The sequence below is a fragment of the Scleropages formosus genome, chromosome 1 (genome assembly GCF_900964775.1).
Source record: "Scleropages formosus chromosome 1, fSclFor1.1, whole genome shotgun sequence".
Lineage (NCBI taxonomy): Eukaryota > Metazoa > Chordata > Actinopteri > Osteoglossiformes > Osteoglossidae > Scleropages > Scleropages formosus.
In genome coordinates, this window is record NC_041806.1 from 6,331,378 (window position 1) to 6,353,183 (window position 21,806).

A 21,806-nucleotide genomic window follows, 5' to 3' on the forward strand; every position below is an offset into this window, starting at 1 on the left:
ACCTGCAGCGCCACCCCTTTCTGTTTCCCATAAACACAACCCTCCACCGTAAACCTAAGATCATCTTATCGCAGCGATGCTCCTCGTTGTTTACCGTTGCTATGGTAACGACCGCTCTCTTCCTGGATCCGGAAAGCACACTAAGCCGGCGTAAGTCCGCCTAAGCGAAGGGAAACCACATCGAAGTTACAAAGTGGACAAAAGAGCCACTGAAGTAAGTGTTTGTAAACTAGTATGTACGTCTGATCAGTGTTACTTTCAGAGCTCAAATCTGCATTTGTGGTGAAATCGTGTGTCGCTTAGTCGTAAACGCTGGAATGCGCTGCTGCGGTGTCATTGTCATTGATTCATTGATAATCTGATTTTTTTTTCTTTTTTTTTTAATGTCTGGCTATGTGTGAACAGATTAAAGCTACATATCATATGCTTTTCAATACATCTGCAACTGAATAATGTTTTAATGGAATATTGTGAACAGACGCTTTTCAAAACAAACAAGAAACGTGTTTCCACTGAATCAGACAGCTGGCATACTAGACTTTATTATGAAATTAGTTTTCAAATAACATTATGTTACTGAAAATAATAATAGCTTAACATTTGTTAATGATAAAACATGTCTTAATTGTGAAAGTACTCGTTTTTTTTTTTTTACCGTTGCTATAGTAACGACGGCCAACTTTCCCGGATCCAAAACTGGAGGAAAACGCACAGAATAAAGCACGAAACAACCGAGGAGAGTAAGTATTGGCAAAATCCTTGCATCTTTTCTGCTTCCAAAACCAGAATTTGCATTCTTTTGCCCTCCTTTAACTCATTGGAATCTGTTGCTTTACTGAAAATAATGTTTGTTTTTATTAAAGTAATGCTTTATCTGCAATGTTGAATCTGATTTCGTATAGATGTTTCTCGATATATAGAGAGGCTGGATTATTAAGAGTTGTCCTGTGAGGTTCAGGGCGGCGGATTCCTCACGTGGACTAACTAACCGAAAGACTTGTTTATATTCATTACTAGTTGCTTTAAGGACAGCCAGCTAAGCGGGGTGTCTCTACTCCTTGTGGGTACGAGTCGGAACCGCTCTGGAGCCAGTCCTCCACAGCTAAGAGAGCGGTTCTCGGACCCGGCGCCGGTAGAACAGGAGGCGGTGACCGTGACCCGTCCTGGTGCTCAGCAGGCCGGGATAAGCAGGCTAGTGGGTGTGTCCGGCACTGGCCCCGCCTCTGGCCGACTGGCTTCTCCTCCCCTCGGCAGCAGCGTGTGCTTTCTGCCTCGGGCACCTATCCCGCGTGCCGGGCCGATGCCCCTGGCAGCACGTAGCCAAACGCCATGTGCCCCCTGCACAGCAGCGAGGCGGGAAAGCACAGCAGCAGCCAGGACTCAGACCCAGGGCATGGTCGGTGTGGGGGGGTGCTGCTGGAGCCTTTCTTTCACCAGGTGGGAGGTCACGCGAGCATGATGCTCTACGACGACCACACCGTCTGCAAGCCCCTGATCTCCCGTGAGCACCGCTTCTACGAGTCCGTGCCCCCTGAGATGAAGGAGTTCACCCCCGAGTACAAGGGTGTGGCGCTGGTGTCTTTTGAGAAGGACTTTGACGGCTACATTAATCTGGTGGCATACCCGTACGGGGAGAGCGAGGGACTGGACCATGAGGAACCGGCCGAGAGGGTGAGGCCGCGGAGAAAGCGCTCGCGCCGCAATCTCCACTGCGTTAGCAATGAACACAAGGAGGAGCGGGCTGCCCTCGAGGGCAACAACACCGAGCACCTGCAGGAGCTGAAGAGCCCAAGCTTGGACCTGCAGCTCCACTTGGACCTGCCCTTCAGGACCCGGGATGGCAACAGCGGTCTGAGCTCGGAGAAGATCAGCCACAACCCCTGGAGCCTGCGTTGCCTCAAGCAGCAGCTCAGCCACATGCGCTCCGAGTTCAAACACAGGAAGTTATACAAGTTCCTGCTGCTGGAGAACGTGGTGCGCCGCTTTGTGTACCCGTGCATCCTGGATCTGAAGATGGGAACGCGGCAGCACGGCGACGATGCAACCGAGGAGAAGGCAGCGCGCCAGATAAAGAAATGCAAGCAGACCACCTCGTCCACACTTGGGATGCGGGTGTGCGGCATGCAGGTGTACCAGATGGACACAGGCCGTTACCTATGCAGGAACAAGTACTATGGTCGGGGTCTTTCCATCGAGGGCTTTCAGCAGGCAGTCTATCAGTTCATGCACAACGGCGTGCAGCTACGGAAGGACCTTCTGGAGCCCATACTGAGCAAGCTGCGCAGTCTGAAGGTCATCATAGAGAAACAGATATCTTACCGCTTCTACTCCAGCTCCCTGCTCATCATCTATGAGGGGAAGGAGCCTGAGATTGGGACGTGGCAGAAAGCAGCTGAGGCACCAAGCGACACGGACCCAGACTGTACCCTCCCCGAGGTGAAGCTGACTCTGCCACCTGAGCTCCATAGCCTTCCGCCTCCCACTGTGGACGTTCGTATGATAGACTTTGCCCACAGCACGTTTAAAGGCTTCCGTGGCGACCAGACTGTCCATGATGGTCCAGATGGGGGATACATTCTCGGACTGGACAACCTCATGAAGATTCTGGAAGACATTCACGAGGGAAAAGAGCAGCCTCTTCTGTCCAACCGTACTGTCAACACTCAGTCCCACTGAACTCAGATATTAAGCTGCAGAAAAAGGAGAATAAAATCCATCCATCCATCCATCCATACATCCATTTCCAGTAACCTTTTACACAGTGCAGGGTTACAGTGGTCTGGATCCTACTCTGGAAACCATAGAACTTAAGGCACATCTAAGATGGAATGCCAGACCACTATAAGGCAATCACACGCACTCAGTCACACAAGTACACGCTAAGGGTAGTTTAGATATAGATTCCCTTGTTCACCTGAAGCACCTGAACAGTGAGAAATCAGAAATTAGAGCATCTGGAGGAACCCCATCTGAACATGAGGAGGACGTCTTATTAGTTAGCAATTAAAAGCTCGTTTCTAGGTAAGGAAACAGAGACTCAGTTCTGCTGTATCTCTTAGTGCAACGATGGACAATGATGGTTGAATAAACCTTTGTCCTTCTCATTGCAGGGCACCAATGGAAATAGTGGTGGTAACATATGGCAGACTCTGTGTTCTCATGTTCTGTAGAAACTTTGCCGCCCTCCCCCTGCAACGGAGAAGGTTATGCCCATCCTTGTGGGTTCATTGCCATCATGTGGCCGTACCAAGCATGGCATTGGGAAGCTGGTCAGAAATAACACTGCAGTTGAGGACAGCACCAGGGTCATCGTGCAATGTGCTCATGCTGTTGTGCGTTGTACACGACTGTGTCTTTGGATGTATGGAGTAGGTATGTAGGAGACGTGTATGTTTGGTTTTGGAAAGAGGGTTGCCTGGTGGATGTCCCCTCAATTTTTGTTTCTGCAAATTCTTCCAGTTAATGGGTTTATAGCATTGCTGTAAATAGTTTTTGAAGGCTTTATCCACATGAGACCCACCCCATTCATTTCTTTCCACTCCAGAAGACACATGCTTTTAAGATGACTCCAAAACTGTACAGGATACAGCGCTGAGTATTCACTGTCATTTTATTATATTATGTTATTGTTTTATATTTATATTATTTTAAGATTGAGGTGGGGCTTGGAAAACATCCTCAAAATTGCGGATTTATATCCAAAAATGTATTTGCTGGGTGTCATGATTATAGTGCAAAGGACTCTGAGACTTTTAATATTTATGCTCCAGTGAGGGGAGGGAGTTAAAAAGGATGTTAAAAGTCATTTACATTGTCATCATAACCCTAATCTGTTTTTTCTGTCATACGACTTTCCTCCAGCTTTGTCACTTTGTCCTGATAGAAAATCTTATAACTTGCACTGTAAAAATGTATCCGAACAATCAAGTCACGATTCTTCATTTTTAATCTGCTGTTTTTTCGTTTTGACTCAAGGGGCAAATAGAGAAACTTGCACTTATATTCTGGACTGTATTCTTCCATCGGCACATAAAAATAAAAAGACTGAAATAAATAAAAAGGCTCCTTAACCTTTTCCTTTTGCTTGTCTCCCAGGTTCCCATGACTCCCGCAGAGGGAATTGTGTTTAGAAATGCTGAGTTGGGGAGTTTCCTATTAGAATTACGTTTTACTGTGGTCAGAGCGATGAGTTCTTTCCCACGGTGCTCAGTTGGCCTTGAGACGCTCAGATTATTGTGGCTCTGGCTTTTTTATATTTTCCACCCAGATTTACAGTAATGTTTCAGAACTACAACATTACAAGCTATTTAATGGCAGCGTGTTGTTAAGTGCTGTTCTTAAGCTTTGCCATCTTTTAGTGAGAGTTCTCACTGGATTGGCTCCAAGATCCATCTCTTTGTTTTCCTGGTTGTCCATGGAATCCTTTAAAGTGTCCTTTGCAGTCCAAAGGAGACTCTTATCCTGTTTTTAATTTCTGGCTTTCACGTCGATAGAAAGTATCATTGCTTGAACAGTCCTGATGTCCGTTCCCATGGAAACGTCAGCACATTCTGCAGGATATTGCTGTGATGGAGCCATTCAGCAGCCACTGGGTAACCCATGTGGTCTAGGTCTTGATAAAGGATGGTAGCTGGTACTTCTGTGTGAACTTTCATAATCCAAATGGTGCCACCAAACAGGATCCCTACCTGCTGCACATTAATAGCACCCTGAACTCTGTTTCAGGCTTTACGTGCTTCACCTGTCTAAACATTGAGTATTGAGGGTTTGGATTAATCCTGGAAATATGGGAGAAGATCTGTTTATGTTGGGAAAAGAGCTCTGGGAATTCTCAGCTTTTGCTTTTTCAGGGTGGACAACATCCTGGCTACCTTCACGTGTCTGGTGGGACAGGTTCTGGTTGATGTGCCCCCAGCTGAAATATCATGTTCTTCGATGAGCTGTTAACCAGTGGTCCCACCTTTGTATCTGCTATTGCACTTCTGAGAGGTGGCCAGTGGCCACCTTCTGGCCACTAGGCCTGTAGCTTGACCCTGCCAAGTGCAACCTCCTCCAGCAATCAGTAAAGTTCCTAGGGAATGCAGTGAGTGCATCTTGCACGGGGCGTGTGGGAGACTTGCACTACACCAATGGACCTGCAGAATGACAGGCTGGTGGAGCACCACATATCACACATCTGTTCCTTTCTCACCTGCAAGCATCATCATGGCTGAGAGAGTCACCTGCCTCTGATCATGTTACTGAGATACTGGTCAGTTCATGAGTTGGGCAGCGAATTGAAGGCCCTTTTAGACTTCACCAGGGCTGGCAAGCTGACCTTTAAAAAAGAGCAAGTCGAAGAAAGACCCTGTCTGTAGTAGCACTAGAGGAAATTGCAACAAATCAAACAGCAAATCTGAAAACAAGCCAAGTATTTGTAAATTACACATTATATCTGATAATTCCTGCTTTCAAAAATCATTTAAATTTCACATTTTTTATGAAATAATAATGCCTTTGTTGGAGGAGGCAACAGCTAACTGATCAAAATCAGTTTTGTTGATCTGTGATAAGGAAAATATTTGTAATGTATCCATACATTGTGAACTGCTAGTTGGGCAGTTGATAGTGTGGTGGTAGGAGGTGCTGCCTTTGGATCTAAAGGTTGTGGGTTTGATTCCACCTCTGGCTATAGTACCTTTAATCAAGCTACCTACCCTAAACTGCTCCAGTAAAATTATCCTGCTGTATAAATAGAAAAATAATTATAACCTTAACACTAAGATCCTTTGGGTGAAAGTATCAGCTAATGAATCAATATAAACATTAGTGATAGTTGCAAAGGTTTCTCAGTGTATAGAAACACAAGGTGCTGGCCAAAATTTAGTGAAACTTGAAACGTGTGTAAATAAAACTGATCAGAATGAAAGCCCTCACTGTTCACCATTGCTATAGTTATGAAGGTTAACTCATGAAAGTGCATAAAAAAGGAAACCACATTAAAGCAAAAAAAAATTAAACACAACCAGTCAAAGTATTTATAAAACACTTTATTATAAAAAAGGTTCCCAATGTATTGTATTTCCTCAATACAAGGGATTACTGATGAAATTTAATTTTATAATTTTCATTTTAGTGGTCCTCATTGTTTAAATTTGCTATAGTAGCAATAGCCAACTGTATTTTATCCAAAGAGGAATCAAAACTCTTGTAAAACTGCCTAACCAAAGGAAAACCATATCAAAGTGAAAAAGATTAAAACAACCAAAGTAAGACTTTATAGACTATAGTGTACTCAAATTTGCATAAAATCTGGTTCCCTTTGGAGAAGGTAACAGCTAAACTAACAGCAATCTGTTGCTTTGCTGTATGATTAAAAATTAAAAAAAAAAAAAAAATCTCTAGCAACGTAAAAACTGACTTGCTGTACAGATGCTTCTCAATAATACAGAAGTACCAGATTATTTTACTAAATATGAACAGACGACCGAATGTGTCTGCTGGAGTGACGGTTGGCTCTTGTTGTTTACGGTTGCCATAGTAACGACTAACTGTCCTGGATTTGCAGGGGAAACTAAGCTGATGTAAAACTGCCTTTGTGAAAGGAAACCACATCAAAGTATCAAAGTTAAAAAACGGCCAGCCAAAGTAAGTAGAACCAGATCCCACATAATGAAAATGCGATAGAGTGATGAATAAAAATAGGAACCCTTTTACTTGCATAACGTGCCTTTGGCTTTATTTAGCAGGATTTTTGCCTGTTACAGTCATTTCTCCTGATAGAGTTGAACCATTGCCAGACATCTCCAGAACATTAACAGTGATACCACTTGATTGAGGTGGCTACGGCACATCAGTCTCCCTTTGTCTTCCAAATAGGTGCTTTTTGCGTGTGTGCGTGTGTGTGCTGGGCACCCCACGGGAGCTCCTTTTATGACAATTTATATTAAGCACTTTGTAATTTTACCCCCATGTAGTGATTTCCCACCTAACTGTGATTTCATGGAATGAATTAGTCCCATTTAATGGGGAAACCTGTATTTTTAAACTGTGTTTTATAATGGCTAATAACTACTTTCAAAGCACAAATCTGCATTTACGAAACTTGTGAAAAGGCAACAGCTGATTAGCTCTCCGGCATCTGTTGCTTTATTTTTCCGTGGTAATGTAAACATGGATTATTGCGACACGTTTTTCAACGTTTAGAAATCAGATTTAACAAAATATAAGGATGCGTATAGAAGCTGCAGAAAATCTGAGAAATTTGCCACACACCCCATGATGACAAATAGAGAGCTGACATATTAGACTTACAATGACACAACACTTGTACCCTAATAATGAAGTTCCTTTTCTGTTCTCAGATGGCCGCTTCTGAGGACTTTAAGCCTCCCAGTGGAGAGGGCCTAGGGAAATACAACATCTTGCCGCCCATTCCAAGCACATCAGCTGAGCCTTCGCTGACTCAAGGGTCCATGGCCGGACACCGAGGCATTGAACACTGGAGCGCCATGAGGAAGCACTTACTGAGGCACAGGCGCAGCGGGGAGGTGCAGAAGCAGCTGCGTGGAATAATGTAAGACCTGGATCCTTCTCAGTGGCACAAACATGGTACACTAGCTTCTTGACTTGAATAATCAAGGTACAATTTTCCAAAGATTCAAACGTTTTCTGTCTTGTTTATTAATTCTTAACTGCGTTGTCTTCAAGGATCTGGTTTCTAAAATTTTAGAAAGTTAAAGGTATGTGTTCCTTTCTACCGACACATATACCCTACGCACAGTGGCTGACCTCTACATGCAATGTTGTAGGTAATTGTCCCTTAAAAGAAGGAGTCGCATGCAAATTGATGGATTTTCGTACTTAACCTGAACAGATCTGACAGTGAACATAATACTCACACATGAGTGAAAGAGTAATAGACGGCACTTTCGAACCGTGTTACGATTCGGACCAATTTTGTTTGTAAAGTGACAAGTCGGTGCGCAAACACTTTACATGAAAACCTTACTTGAATGAAGAACATTTCTGCCTAAAGTTTCTCAAAACATCTATTATATTTACATGTGCAGGTGGTCCCCAATTTACGTTGGTTCAACTAACGATTTTTTCCGACTTTACGATGGTGAGCTGGCGATAGACATTCAGTAGGAAGTGTATTTCGAATTTTGAATTTCGATTTTTTTGATTTACGATGGGTTTCGGGCAAACAGTTTGCGGAGCGATACTCTCTTGCAATGCTGGGCTCCAGCAGCGATCCGCATCTCCCAGTCTGTCACGCGGAGGTGTGTATTTGGTGTATTAAATGCATTTTCGACTTGCGATATTTTCAGAATGTAACCCCATCGGAAATCGGGGACCACCTATATTTGAAGTGATACTGGGGGCTGGTCCTGGAACGCTGTGAAAGTTCCATCACTTCACAAAAGTTCTTTCCCGCTTTTCCTTATGAGTCTCAACAGTGGTAATTCATATCAAAGAGGCCACAAACGACATAAAGGAGCAAAGCAGCTCTCGCTTTCTCAAGGACAATTCCCTTGGCATAAGAAGCTCCCCCAAAGGGGTTGGCTTTCAGGAGAATTCCCAGGGGAGTGCTCTTGTACTGCTTGTCGTGCCATTTTTGTTCAAAATAACAAGAAAAATGTACAGCAGAACGCTGGCGATTTGGACACTTTGGATGAATAAATGAAAATAAGATGGAATAACTAACGGAGATGACGTTTCAGTTTATATATGTATTACAGTAAAATAAAAGCTCTATTTTTGATGCCATGGAAATCAACCAGAAACTACTCCTGACTTCAATGTTATTGAGTTATCATATGATTAAAACATGTGTTTATATATGCATGGAGCAATGTGATGTGCATGTACAGATGGTCCCCAATTTACGATGGTTCGATTTATGATTTTTTCGACTTTACGATGGTGAGCTGGGAATAGACATTCGGTAGAACCCCTACTTCAAATTTTGATATGAAATGCAGTACTATACTCTCTCACAATGGTGGGCAACGGCAACGATTTGCATCTCCCAGTCTGTCATGCAGAGATGTTTATTAGGTGTATTAAATGCATTTTTGACTTGCGATGGGTTTCGCGGAACTTAACCCCATCATAAATCGGGGACCGTCTGTAGTGTATTAAGTTTAATTACTGAAGCGGTTTTGACTTTGGCGTCTTTTAAAGATACAACAAAACGTCACCCTGCAACCTTGCAACCTTACAGTTGCATTTCACGAGCTGTGATTTTCACAATAACTATCGGGTCTTCCTGTAGGGTATCTGATGCAATGATGGCTCATCAGAAGGTTCAGAGGGGGAAACGACCAGCTCGCTCTTCACCGGACCCAATGGATTCTGACAAAGTACGAGAAGAAGCCATCACTTTACAGAATGTTAGGCCTGTGAATCAGTTTTAACCTGCATGGCATGCACTGTATTGCTATAATTTGAAAGCATGTACATTTTTTGTCACTGAAACATATTTATGCCTTCTAGATGATCAGTGAAGACAGAAAGCGAAAAGTGAGTATCACACAACATTGTTATGATGGGAATGGAAATAATTTAACATACAAATGTGTTGCCATGTTAATAACCTTGTGCCAAATTTTCTTGAAAACAACTCGCTTCATTATTCACGACAATTAATCGTTCTTTACTCTGATGGTAGCAAATTAGTAAGTAGGATATTTTTCTCTCACTGTAGATGAATTACTCATTCCTGAAAAGCTGCGTAGAGGGCCGCCCCATTGCACCCATCCCTCAACAATGGTTGGATTCCATATTCACCCGTGTACCTCAGCAGCTGCGTCAGGAACCCAGGAACCTGGATCTGCTGAAGGAACTTTGCAAGGAAGTTAGCGAGAACTTCCTCAGCGACATGGTTAAACACACTGGTCAGCCTCCCATTACCCTTCTGCATGTCGCCTGTTATACTACACCAACCTTACCATAGGACAGAAATACATTCTTCAGATGCTCTGTGTTTAAGACCACTTGTAGTGTATAACTATAGTCCACAGTTATTCAAGTTGCATGGTCTTTATCGTTTTTAGTGAAGAATGATTAGTGCAATTCTGTACAAGTATGGTGTGAATTTGTTCATGAGGTGAATAGCTCTTTGAAGTATGGTTTGACCTGGTTGTTCTTCATGCTGCTTCTAGTGAATATGGTTCTCCAAAGTCCAGAGAGCAAAGAAACTGAGCACCCCCATGAGATGCCGCAGTCAGAGCAGTGAGTACCCTCATTCTGGCTTTGTAGAACTGATGAACCTGGCAGATTCTAAGCTGCATGTGTTTTACAATCCAGGCTTCTTACAGTATTTCTTACTTGTTATTTTTCTAACAGAACTCCTGATTTCTCCACCCCTTGGAAAGATGGCTTTCTTAAGAGTCGCAAGATGATAAGAGACAATTTGCATGTCCTCCACCCTGTTATGAGGATAATCCTGGATATTTGCCATAAGACGTTTTCTCAACTGCTTCTGGTGGACCTTTCAGACTGTAGGTAAGACATCTAAAGTGGTTCATGTTGAGCACTTGCGGTGGGAAAAAGCTGTCTACAGTTGTGCTGGAACTAGTCGGCAGGTGGAATCACAGGTTCAGTTCCCATCTCTGTCTCTTGTACCCTTGAGCAAGGCACTTACCCTGAAATTGTTCCAGTAAAAATTACCCGGCTGTATTAAATGGGTAAATAATTGTAACCTTAGCATTGTAAGTCGCTTTGGAGAAAAGTGTCACCTAAATGAGTGACTGTATTGCTATATACAGAATTTTGCGCAAAACTGGTTAATCCTGAATAGCATCGCCCTTCTGCAGAGTCAGAAAACACCCATGAAATGTTTCTCTTGAGAGGATTGAAGGCTGTGTGTGAAAGCTGGTGGCATTTGAAGGTCCACAGGGCCCATTGACTGTGAGAGCCTGCGAAACAAAGTCACAGTGCAGTGCAAGAAGAACGAGGAGAACATCATGAACACCTGGTTCCCAAAAGTCATTCATCTACTGACAAGCAAGGACACCCTGCAGAGTATCAAAACAGAGAAGCTTGACTCTTTTTACAACTGCGCATCCACACTCATCTCCAACCAGGTCATAATTTCGGTCAAATGGCATCACACTGTAAATGCATGGAAGAGAGGGTGATATATGTCAGCTTGTTAAATAAGTCTCCTATAATATCTCTTAATACAGCAGAGTATGTAATGAAACTAGACATTATTACTTAAAAAAAAAACATGCAATAAACAGTTGCTTTTTAGAATCCGTGTCTAAATTTTATTACTAAGTTGGAATATCAGTTTCTGAGTTTCCTAAAGTCTTGTTTTCTACAATATAGTACTGTCTTGCTGTTGCATGGGTTTTTATATGTGTAATACACCTTTGCACAATTTTATGATTTATGTATCTTTATATCAGAATTTGTGTAACAAAGTTATCAAACTTAATGAAAACCTTTCAAAATTGTACTTGTGGTTTCCATTAGTCATTTGCTAACCCGTTTGACCTTAGGGATGCCTTGGTATCACCGAAGCTCATGTGAAGGACAGAATAGAGAATTTTTTACTATACACAATGTATTTTGTTATGAAATTTTACAGATTTGTATTTTTAATGGTTATGAAACATTCTTTTTACTTTGGATTTCCACAGCTGAAAGCCCTAGTGGAGAGGAGTATAAAGGAGTATGTGAGCCTCTTCCATCCGTCCAGGTCTGACCAGCTCCCACTCTTCAAGATGGATCTGACCTTTGATGATGAGAAGATGGAGTTCTATCCCAGTTTTCAAGACCTGGAGGAGGCTGTTCTGGAGACCATAGATCAAATCACTGGCACAATGCAGGCAAGGAAGGCATAGCATGGGCAGAAGCTCTCTTTCCTTCCATCGTGTCACACAATGTTCAACGCACAATGCTAAAGTGTAATCTAGTCATAAGTCTCCATTTTCCCCATGTCATTAGGAAGTCCAAACTGTGCAATCTTGGTTGGCTGAAGCTCCTGGTTCATTTATTGATGTCAGTTTGCCAGCTCGTGTTGTGGCATGGGCCCGAACAACTCTGAAAGATGCAGTCAAGGAGAACTTTGAAGAACCCGATAAACACTTCCAGAAATATGGTGAATTGCTGAAACGTCCTGCTGCCATTTCTTCAGTGTATTTCATGATCTTATTTCTTATTTTAGGACATTTTGCCATGTTGCTTTTTCTCAGATTTGACTTTTGTGACCTACTTTTCTGTCTGATTAGTTTTTCAGGAGGTCGATTTAATCTGTTGTATTTTGCAGTAAATAATTATGATTGGCTGGTCAATGGAACAGCCCAGAGTCGGGTGAGGAAATTCATGGAGGAGGAACATGCATTTGATGAGTACACTGAGGTTAGTGGCTGTACTCATTTGACCTTTATGCTGTGTTTTTGAATTGAAGATGTGAGAAATGGCCTCCTGTCTTTCAGCTGGTAGAAGAATTTCGAACGTTGTCCAGGGAGATTGCAAGCCTGCCTAACATGGCCCATTTTGCTATGATCTGTCTGGGATGTGAGGAACTGAAACAGGGCCTGGCTAAGAAAGCAAAAGCCTTTGCTCAAGCCTTGCTGGAGCGCCTTGTTGCAACTCATCGCAAGCAGAGCCACGAGTAAGCTTTCGCCACCCTGATGACTAATCGCTTAGGCTTGTTTTTGGTGGTAAAGTGAACCATTAGGGCCTCTTCAAAACCTTTGCTGAAGCACCTATGATTTTAGTGGGACTATAGGGTGTGTGACTATACAAACATCAAAATTCTGTCTTTCCACAGGATCTGTCAGGAGTTTGAAACCATCAGAGAAAACGCTTTAAAGGTCCCTGATACAACTGAGGACATGATGGAGATGATCTCCTACGTTGAATACATCAAGACTAAAGGGATTGAAGAACTCAATACAAGAATACTGGTGAGGAAATAAATTCTTAAACAGATTTCTGAACTGCTTCCTCCTACAATAGATTGTTAATTCAATCTAATTTGATTGCCACAGAAATGCCTATAATAACTGGCTACTGAACACTGAGGGCTTATTTAAAAAATACGAGCCAACATTTTCTTGTTGCAGGATATTAAGCGTGTGCTGTATTATCTACTGGATGTCTACATATTTGACTCAGAGGACCTCAGGCTAAACTCCACTGCTCTGACGTGGCCACAGAAGATAAATCCAGTCTTTGACTTGAACAATGAGGTACTGGAACATGTAAAACACTGTTTTGAATACAGATCACTTCTGGTAATTATTTTGTCGTGTAGGTGGCCCTTGCAGGGTGGGGTAGGGGTCAATGGCACTGTGCTAATACTGTGGAACATGCAGGATTATGATGCTTCTTTCTCCAGATCATGGAGAAAGCCAAGAGGAAAGGAGAGCAGGAGCTACTTGCCCGAAGAGACAGACTGGTGCTTGAGCTGGAGAAACTCAGCCGTAGGATTGATGAATTTGCGGAGTGTTCTGAGTTAGACATGATGAATCAGGTATTGTTGTTATTTTCTATAAAATTGTATTCTTCAGACATGACTTCTTTAAAGTCAGAAAGTATTTTTCTACCTGTATTTGAGTAACATGCCTTTAAGCTATTCATATGTCCATTTTAAGAGTATCATTTCCCCAATTTTGTCTTCCTGGCAGTATGTGAATGATGTGAGAACAATACAGAAACGAATTCAGGATGCAGAAGACTCTGTGGCTTTTATCAATAAAGAAGAGACTCTCTATCAGTATGAGCAGACAGAATACCCAAAGCTGGACACCATCAAAGAGAGCTTAGAGCCTTATCAGAAGCTCTTTGGGCTTGTGCAAAAATGGCAGCGAGCAGAAAAGAGGTGCGCTGAAGTCTGAATTTTTGACTTGTGGTTCTTCTCATACGGGAATATTAAGTAGTACCTGAAGATCAAAAATTTTTCACAAATGCACAGGAGCTACTGTGAGAGTAAACCCAAATTGTTTTGAGGAAAGGTGCCTTTCACTGGGCCATGTCAGTTCTGTCTGAAATTACAGTTTAAATAAACTTCATTTGCCTTTCGTGGAGCTTCGGCTGCAGAGGAGCATAATTCTGCCACATTCTTCTTTGTGTTCAGATGGATGGATGGGTCTTTCCTGGATCTAAATGGTGAGAGCATTCTACAGGAGGTACAAGAGTTCTCAGCAGAGCTATACAAGATGATGAAGTTCTTCCTGCAAAAGCAGAAGAAGGCGGAGCAAGACAAGGCTAAGGATGCTGACGGGACCAAGCATGAAAGCCCCACCGTCAAGATCTGCTCAAATGTGTTGGAACATATCGAACACTTCCAGGTACAGCTCAGAAAACTGATTGCGAAACGAGAGCGATAGTGTAGCTGCATTCACATTTCAGTGATATAGGTTTCAAACGAAATTATACAATAACTCTTGAGCACATCACTAACTTGCTGTGTTTTTTTACTTTTTGCATTGACAGGAGCATATTCCCATGATTTCCACCATGTGTAACCCAGGCATCAGGTCCCGGCACTGGGAGCAGATGTCACAGATTGTGGGCTTCGACCTGACGCCTGACTCAGGCACAACTCTGCGTAAGATGTTGAAGCTGGACCTCTCACCCTACTTGAATAAATTTGAAATCATCAGCACTGCAGCCAGTAAGGTGCGGAGATGTCTCATGTGAAGTCCCACATGTGATTTCACATTGCTTTCATTAACGGTTCAAGTATCTCTGTAGTCGCAGAAGAAGGTTGACCAAGCCTGAAGACTGCAGGATGTTTCATCGGTTAATGGCTTCATCACAGCTGCAATGGGAATTCCTTTTAAGGGAGAATAAGCCTTGTCTAAAGCCAGTAGATTTTGAAGAGTTGATACATTTTCTTAAAATGCTTCACATGTTGAAGGTGTTTCAGAACACAGAAGGGGACATAAACTAGGTTTCAAGGAAATCCACCATGACAGTCACCATTGTGGCTGAGACCAGTGACCAATGGACCGCTTTGTCTGTCCCTCTTCTCTCTGTGCAGGAATATTCCCTGGAAAAGGCCATGTACACCATGGTGGAGATATGGGACAATGTGTCATTCAGTTATTACCCCTACCGGGAGTCTGGTGTATCCATCCTCAGTGCAGTGGATGAAATCCAGACCATGCTGGACGATCAGATAGTAAAGACCCAGACAATGCGTGGGTCACCATTCATTAAGCCCTTTGAAACTGAGATCAAGGTATTACAGCCTTTTTTTTACTGGAAACCAAAACTGCTGCATTACTTTCTGCCCATTTCTGACATTTTTTGTTTTTATTTAAGGAGATCTGTTCTTATGGAAAAGTCTTTAGGTGCCCCTGTTAATACTCCTCTTCGCGAAAATGACGTTGAGTTTGAAGATGACTGAGATGCGGTTATGTTAGATAATGTGTGTGACAGCTGTCGGTACTTTGGAGTAGGTATGGGAGGAGCGTCTGATCCGGATCCAGGAGACGATTGATGAGTGGCTAAAGGTTCAAGCCCAATGGCTCTACCTGGAGCCCATCTTCTCATCTGAAGATATTATGCAGCAGATGCCTGAGGAAGGACGCCTTTTTCAGTCTGTTGATAAGCACTGGAGGGAAGTTATGAGGCATTGCGTTAAGGACCCCAAGGTACACAAAGAACATTTTAAGTCTCATTGACAATGGACTAATCATATGGTCACCGTAGTATCAATGGGATCACACACACACACACACACACACACATTTTCAGAACCGCTTGTCCCTTACGGGGTCACGGGGAACCGGAGCCTACCCGGCAACACAGGGCGTAAGGCCGGAGGGGGAAGGGGACACACCCAGGATGGGACGCCAGTCCACCGCAAGGCACCCCAAGCGGGACTTGAACCCCAGACCCACTGGAGAGCAGGACTGCGGTCCAACCCACTGCGCCACCGCACCCCTCAATGGGATCAGTTACTTTAAATACCAAGAACAATTTGCTCTGAAGATATTATGAGCAAAATCATTGAGGCTTCTAACCCCTGTTGGATATGACACGCAGTCATACCCATGCACAAAAAAGTTTAACAATATTTAATACTGCCATGATTGCAGGTCTTGCCAGCCACCTCATTGCCTGGCTTACTCGAAAACCTCCAGAATTCCAACAACCTTCTGGAACAGATCATGAAAGGACTAAATGCATACCTTGAAAAGAAAAGGCTCTTCTTTCCTCGGTGATGAAATACAACAATTTATTGCTTTGCTGATGGCCACTTTTGCAATATTCACGAAATGTTCTTTGGAACTAGATAGCTATTCAATTATTAAATAATTAATATATAAGTGCACATGACTAATTCTAGCAGATATTTCATTTCATAAGCTTATCACTTGCCATTTTGCAAGGAGCATATATTAAATAACATGGTGAGGTAAAAGCTTTAGCCCTTTTTGAGCTGCTGTTTCAAATTCTCAAGCATCTTTACTGTTAATGTGTTTGTGGATCAGGTTTTTCTTCCTGTCCAATGATGAGATGCTGGAAATCTTGTCGGAGACCAAGGATCCCATGCGAGTTCAGCCTCATCTGAAGAAATGCTTTGAGGGCATTGCGAAGCTGGACTTCTTACCTAACCTGGACATCCAGGCTATGTACAGCGGGGAGGGAGAGCGAGTAGAGCTCATTGAGCTCATCTCCACGTCAGAAGCACGCGGTGCGGTGGAGAAATGGCTGGTGCAGGTGGAGGATATCATGTTGCGCAGTGTGCGAGATGTGATTTCGCACTCCCTACAGGTAATACCCTTAAGTAAATGTACATTTTTATTGGCTCACTTGTTCCTTGCATTGTGTTGATGTGTTACTATGGTCTCTCCACAGGCCTATTCGCAGAGTGGAAGAAGCAAATGGGTCAGGGAATGGCCTGGACAAGTGGTTCTGTGCACGTCTCAGATATTCTGGACTACTGAGGTCCATGAGGCGATTAGGAAAGGCCCTGAGGTAGCACCACTGTCAGAACAACTATTATTACATAAATTACTTTAATTACTTTTAATGTAATTATTGCTGAAATTATTACTATTGATTTACTTTAATTTTAATTACTTTAATTATTCCAATTTTAAATACTTTTGGAAATGGAACAGCTGATAGTGTAGTGGTTAGAGCTGCTGCCTAGTCCCCAAGGTTACAGGTTTGATTCCCACCTCTGGCTTCAGTACCCTTGAGCAAGGTACTTACTGTAAAATTTCTTGAGTAAAAGAAATTGCCTAGCTATATAAATGGAAGTACCATAACACTGTAAGATGCTTTGGGGGGCGGGGGTGTCGCTAAATGTAATTAGAGGCAGTCTGGCAATGTTTCTTGGGTGAAAAAAAATTAAATTTGAACAATACCCTGCTTGTGTGTCAAATGCAAGGATCATAGTATCCCTATGTGTTTAGATTGAGATTCAAGCACAGTGCCATCAACGCATCTTTTTCATCATTTTCCGTCATTTACTTTACAATAATTGATGGGGTACCAAGAAACCTTTCCTCAGTCTTGACACTGATCAGATGTAGAAACACTTGAGCTATGTATTTCCCAGAATGTATACTTGACACTCTGACAGGAAGTGTTTTCACTGAAGATGAATGTATCCATAGATGGATTCAAGGTTTTTACACATGAGCTGCTCTTGTTTACAGGGCTTGAAGAACTATGTCCAAACACTACAGGACCAACTGAACGACATAGTGGCACTGGTGAGGGGAAAGCTTCCTAAGCAGACCCGCATCACACTAGGGGCCCTGGTTACCATTGACGTGCATGCCAAGGATGTGGTCAGCGAGATGATCGAAAAAGGTAATGTAGATTTTGAGTCTTATGTGCTGAATGTATATACGTACACTTATCCCTCTTCAATAGGTCCTGTCTCGTTTCTGAAAGAGAACCGAATATGGGAAAACTGGATGAAGCTTGAAGAAATGATTTATTCCATTATTTTTTATAGGGGGAAAAAATCCAATTTGTTCCAGCTCTATTCCAGTCTCACCCCAGAATAACCCAAAATCATCATAAGAAAGGAAAATTACCGTAACATATTAAAATTTTACAGTTTTACTTGGCATTAAAGGTGTTTGGTTCTTAGAAAATAATTTTAAAAAGCCATTTTTTTCATTGGGTGGCCTCCACAAAGCTTTTGAATTATGCACATTTATGGGAAGCTTTTATGAACTGTGCATGGAGCTGTGGCAAACACAGGCCTGTATCTAAAAAGTTTCCTCAGCATTCCACATGGCTATTTGTCTACATTTGCAAGTTATTTAATGATTTTAGGCTTAACTTTTTTCCCTATTTTAAAAGATAAAAATATAAAAAAAACATTTGTTACTTTGCAGTTTTTAGGGTTTACTAGGTTGATGAGGAAGGGGATGCGGTGGTGCAATCGGTTTGACCAGGTCCTGCTCTCCGGTGGGTCTGGGATTCGAGTCCCGCTTGGGGTGCCTTACAATGGACTGGTGTCCCGTCCTGGGTGTGTCCCCTCCCCCTCCAGCCTTCCGCCCTGTGTTGCCAGTTTAGGCTCCGGCTCCCCGCGACCCCGCATGGGACAAGTGGTTTCAGACAACGTGTGTGTGTGGGTTGACAGGGCAACAGTGACATATAATTAAAGCACAATGGTACAAAATAGAGGATATAAACACATATGAGTACACAAGCCAGACCATAGAGTGCCGGAATACAACGAAGAGTGTGTACGCTGTCACCACAATGCAGTGCATCTCACAGTCTCTCACACTGCCATTTATCAAATGTAATCTTAATTTATCGCACTGGACTGATGATAATAATAATAATAATAATAATAATAATAATAATAATAATAATAATAATAATCTCAAACCTGATTGCTGAAAAACTGGGTATTGGGACACTGAGTGATGGGGAATGACCTTACTGAGAAACATTAAAGCACATAAAGGGGCTGTGATAATAATATATGGTTAAAGTGGTTAGAGCTGCTACCTTTGAATGTAAAGCTTTCTGGTTTGAATCCCACCTACTCCTGTAGAGCCCTTGAGCAAGGTACTAATCTGCTCCAGTAAAAAAAAAAAAAAATCCCAGTTGTATAAATGGGTAAATAATTGTAAGTAGCTTAGCATTATAAGCTGCTTTGGGAAAAGGTATCAGCAAAATTAATCTAATTCTCAATTCCAGAAATGTGTTTTTACAATGTATTTTCCCCCGTGTTTCATCTTGAATTCATGCTCGTTTTTTTTTTCCCCCCCCCGCTTTAATAATAACAACACGGCTGATGAAGATGGTTGTTTATTGTATAACACTTCACCACCCCCTTCCCCCCCTTTTCTATCCAGGTGTCTCCCATGAGACAGACTTCCAATGGTTGGCACAGCTGAGATATTACTGGGACCAAGACAATGTGCGTGTGCGCATCATCAACTGTGATGTCAAATATGCCTACGAGTACCTTGGCAACTCTCCGAGGCTAGTCATCACCCCTCTGACTGATCGATGTTATCGAACACTGGTAAGTTATGGAGATGGTGGCAGAAAAGGGAAGGATCTATGGAAATGAGTTCAACTGAAAGCACTTCTGTGCTGCCATACTTTTGTCCTGTGACAGATTGGTGCTTTTTACTTGAATCTGGGAGGGGCTCCTGAAGGCCCCGCTGGAACTGGCAAGACTGAAACAACAAAGGACCTTGCGAAGGCTCTGGCAGTACAGTGCGTGGTGTTCAACTGCTCTGATGGTTTGGATTACTTGGCCATGGGAAAGGTAATCAGCAAAGCGCGACAGAATTCTATGGAAGAATTTTGCAGACGTTTTACAACTTCAGTGCCACTTTACTTGATTCTTTGAGTACAACGGTGGTAAACAGTGTGCTGGGAGACGACTCAGCAGAGTGGTTTTCTGAGCAGCACGGGCAGTGGCTTTTTTATAGAAGACAGGGGGAGGCTTAGCAGTTTGTAGCATGTTTCGGGGTATGGTCAACTGTTGCATACAAAAGGTGTCAGATAACACAATGTTCTTGGAATGGTATGCAATAACAGCTGTGCAAGACATTGACAGAAACAGGAAGTGCTTTCTAGGGCATCGGGGTACCTGAGGAAACAGAGCACAGCATGTTCTAGAGCATGATTCAGTACTTTTCCACAATTCTGTCGAGCTTAGTGAAAAAAAAAATGTTGGTTCTCCGGTTTCACCCAGCACCAAACAAGTAGTTTGGTTAGCCACCTTACGACCTTCTTCTGGAGTCTGAGCCATTGCATCTGACCCTTTCCATAAAATTTCTTGAGATTGGGAGGTTGGTGTGACTTCCTTAAAGACAGTAAGCCGGACCAAAAAAGAAGAATCTTGCAACTGAGCATACTGTGCTTTGTGTTTGTAGAAAAGCCCTGAGGGGCATCATAAAGTTGGAGTTTTCTCCTGTTGCATTTCACTGCTCTTTAGTAGGGATATCATATGAATTTTTCCTGGCACACTGCACTGGGGTCTGGCTCAACTCAGTTAGTCTCTCTCTTCTGTCCCAGTTCTTCAAAGGATTGGCTTCTTCAGGTGCCTGGGCGTGTTTTGATGAGTTCAACCGCATTGAGCTGGAAGTGCTGTCAGTGGTGGCTCAGCAGATCCTCTGCATCCAGAGGGCCATTGAAATGAAACTTGAGTACTTTGACTTTGAGGGCACAGAACTGCGCCTTAACCCCAACTGCTTTGTTGCCATCACCATGAACCCAGGCTATGCCGGCCGTTCTGAGCTCCCTGACAACCTGAAGGTGACTTTACTGTCATCCTGTCGGTCTTTCTTTTGCATTTTTATCATTCTCATTTCCTCATTTTCTTTACTCTTCAGATATGTGGTTGAGATGACTTTCTTTCCCTGCTTTGCCAGGTCCTCTTCAGAACAGTGGCAATGATGGTCCCCAACTATGCGCTGATTGCAGAGATATCCCTGTATTCCTATGGTTTCATTAATGCCAAGTCATTGTCCGTGAAGATCGTGATGACCTACAGGCTATGTTCAGAACAACTGTCCTCCCAGTTTCACTATGACTACGGCATGCGGGCAGTTAAGGCTGTGCTCGTGGCTGCTGGAAACCTCAAGCTCAAGTTCCCAGATCAAAATGAGGATATTCTGGTGAATACCGGAACTGAAGTACCACTGGAAAGTGTATGTTTTATAAGTTTTTAGAGAAAGCTAAACATTTAAGTGTCCTTATTGTGTCTTTCCAGCTTCTTCGCTCGATCAAGGACGTAAATGAGCCCAAGTTCCTCTCTCATGACATCCCCCTCTTCAATGGGATAACAAGCGATCTCTTCCCTGGCATTTCCTTACCTGTTGCTGACTATCAGGTATTCAGATTCAGTTTTCCTATCATTTGTTGTTAATGTTCTCACTTGGTGTGAAATTGGAAGCTAACCTTTTGGTCCATGTTGTTAATCTACTTATGCAGCTCTTTCTGCAATGTGCTCATGAGTGCTGTCAGAATCATAATGTACAACCCGTGAAGGTGTTCCTGGAAAAGATGATCCAGACTTATGAAATGATGATTGTTCGCCATGGGTGAGAATATTAATTTGTGTCATTCTTATCAGATTGTGATGATGAAAGTGGACGTTGGTTTTGATGCACAGTACTAACCAACAACCATTTTCAGGTTCATGCTTGTAGGAGAGCCATTTGCTGGTAAAACAAAAGTCTTGCATGTCCTGGCAGACACCCTGACCATGATGAATGAGAAAGGGCTCTGTGATGAACTGAAAGTTTTGTACCGAACCGTTAACCCCAAATCCATCACTATGGGACAGCTTTTCGGTCAATTCGATCCAATCTCTCATGAGGTGAATGCATATCTATTTTATATCTTTCTTTTGA

General features: G+C 42.8%; 1 protein-coding gene and 1 pseudogene across 1 annotated transcript in view; both read left to right on the forward strand.

Annotated features, from left to right (window-relative positions):
* Positions 1 to 139: 139 nt before the first annotated feature.
* Positions 140 to 21,806, forward strand: part of dnah12 (dynein, axonemal, heavy chain 12) — a 40,761-nt gene continuing 19,094 nt past the window's right edge. Inside the window, exons 1-32 of the mRNA XM_018737580.2 lie at positions 140 to 214; positions 667 to 740; positions 7,344 to 7,555; positions 9,260 to 9,347; positions 9,481 to 9,507; positions 9,692 to 9,881; positions 10,149 to 10,218; positions 10,333 to 10,491; positions 10,877 to 11,072; positions 11,634 to 11,822; positions 11,941 to 12,094; positions 12,263 to 12,354; positions 12,432 to 12,610; positions 12,770 to 12,905; positions 13,065 to 13,190; positions 13,340 to 13,474; positions 13,629 to 13,822; positions 14,078 to 14,291; positions 14,437 to 14,622; positions 14,987 to 15,187; positions 15,408 to 15,602; positions 16,050 to 16,171; positions 16,446 to 16,728; positions 16,813 to 16,932; positions 17,622 to 17,778; positions 19,290 to 19,462; positions 19,559 to 19,711; positions 20,467 to 20,706; positions 20,823 to 21,068; positions 21,164 to 21,283; positions 21,385 to 21,494; positions 21,589 to 21,772. Coding sequence (XP_018593096.2) covers positions 7,344 to 7,555; positions 9,260 to 9,347; positions 9,481 to 9,507; positions 9,692 to 9,881; positions 10,149 to 10,218; positions 10,333 to 10,491; positions 10,877 to 11,072; positions 11,634 to 11,822; positions 11,941 to 12,094; positions 12,263 to 12,354; positions 12,432 to 12,610; positions 12,770 to 12,905; positions 13,065 to 13,190; positions 13,340 to 13,474; positions 13,629 to 13,822; positions 14,078 to 14,291; positions 14,437 to 14,622; positions 14,987 to 15,187; positions 15,408 to 15,602; positions 16,050 to 16,171; positions 16,446 to 16,728; positions 16,813 to 16,932; positions 17,622 to 17,778; positions 19,290 to 19,462; positions 19,559 to 19,711; positions 20,467 to 20,706; positions 20,823 to 21,068; positions 21,164 to 21,283; positions 21,385 to 21,494; positions 21,589 to 21,772 — 4,851 coding nt within the window. The 5' untranslated portion in view covers positions 140 to 214; positions 667 to 740. The remainder of the gene's footprint in view (positions 215 to 666; positions 741 to 7,343; positions 7,556 to 9,259; positions 9,348 to 9,480; positions 9,508 to 9,691; positions 9,882 to 10,148; positions 10,219 to 10,332; positions 10,492 to 10,876; positions 11,073 to 11,633; positions 11,823 to 11,940; positions 12,095 to 12,262; positions 12,355 to 12,431; positions 12,611 to 12,769; positions 12,906 to 13,064; positions 13,191 to 13,339; positions 13,475 to 13,628; positions 13,823 to 14,077; positions 14,292 to 14,436; positions 14,623 to 14,986; positions 15,188 to 15,407; positions 15,603 to 16,049; positions 16,172 to 16,445; positions 16,729 to 16,812; positions 16,933 to 17,621; positions 17,779 to 19,289; positions 19,463 to 19,558; positions 19,712 to 20,466; positions 20,707 to 20,822; positions 21,069 to 21,163; positions 21,284 to 21,384; positions 21,495 to 21,588; positions 21,773 to 21,806) is intronic.
* On the forward strand, positions 722 to 4,022 carry LOC108925550 (inositol hexakisphosphate kinase 1 pseudogene; annotated as a pseudogene).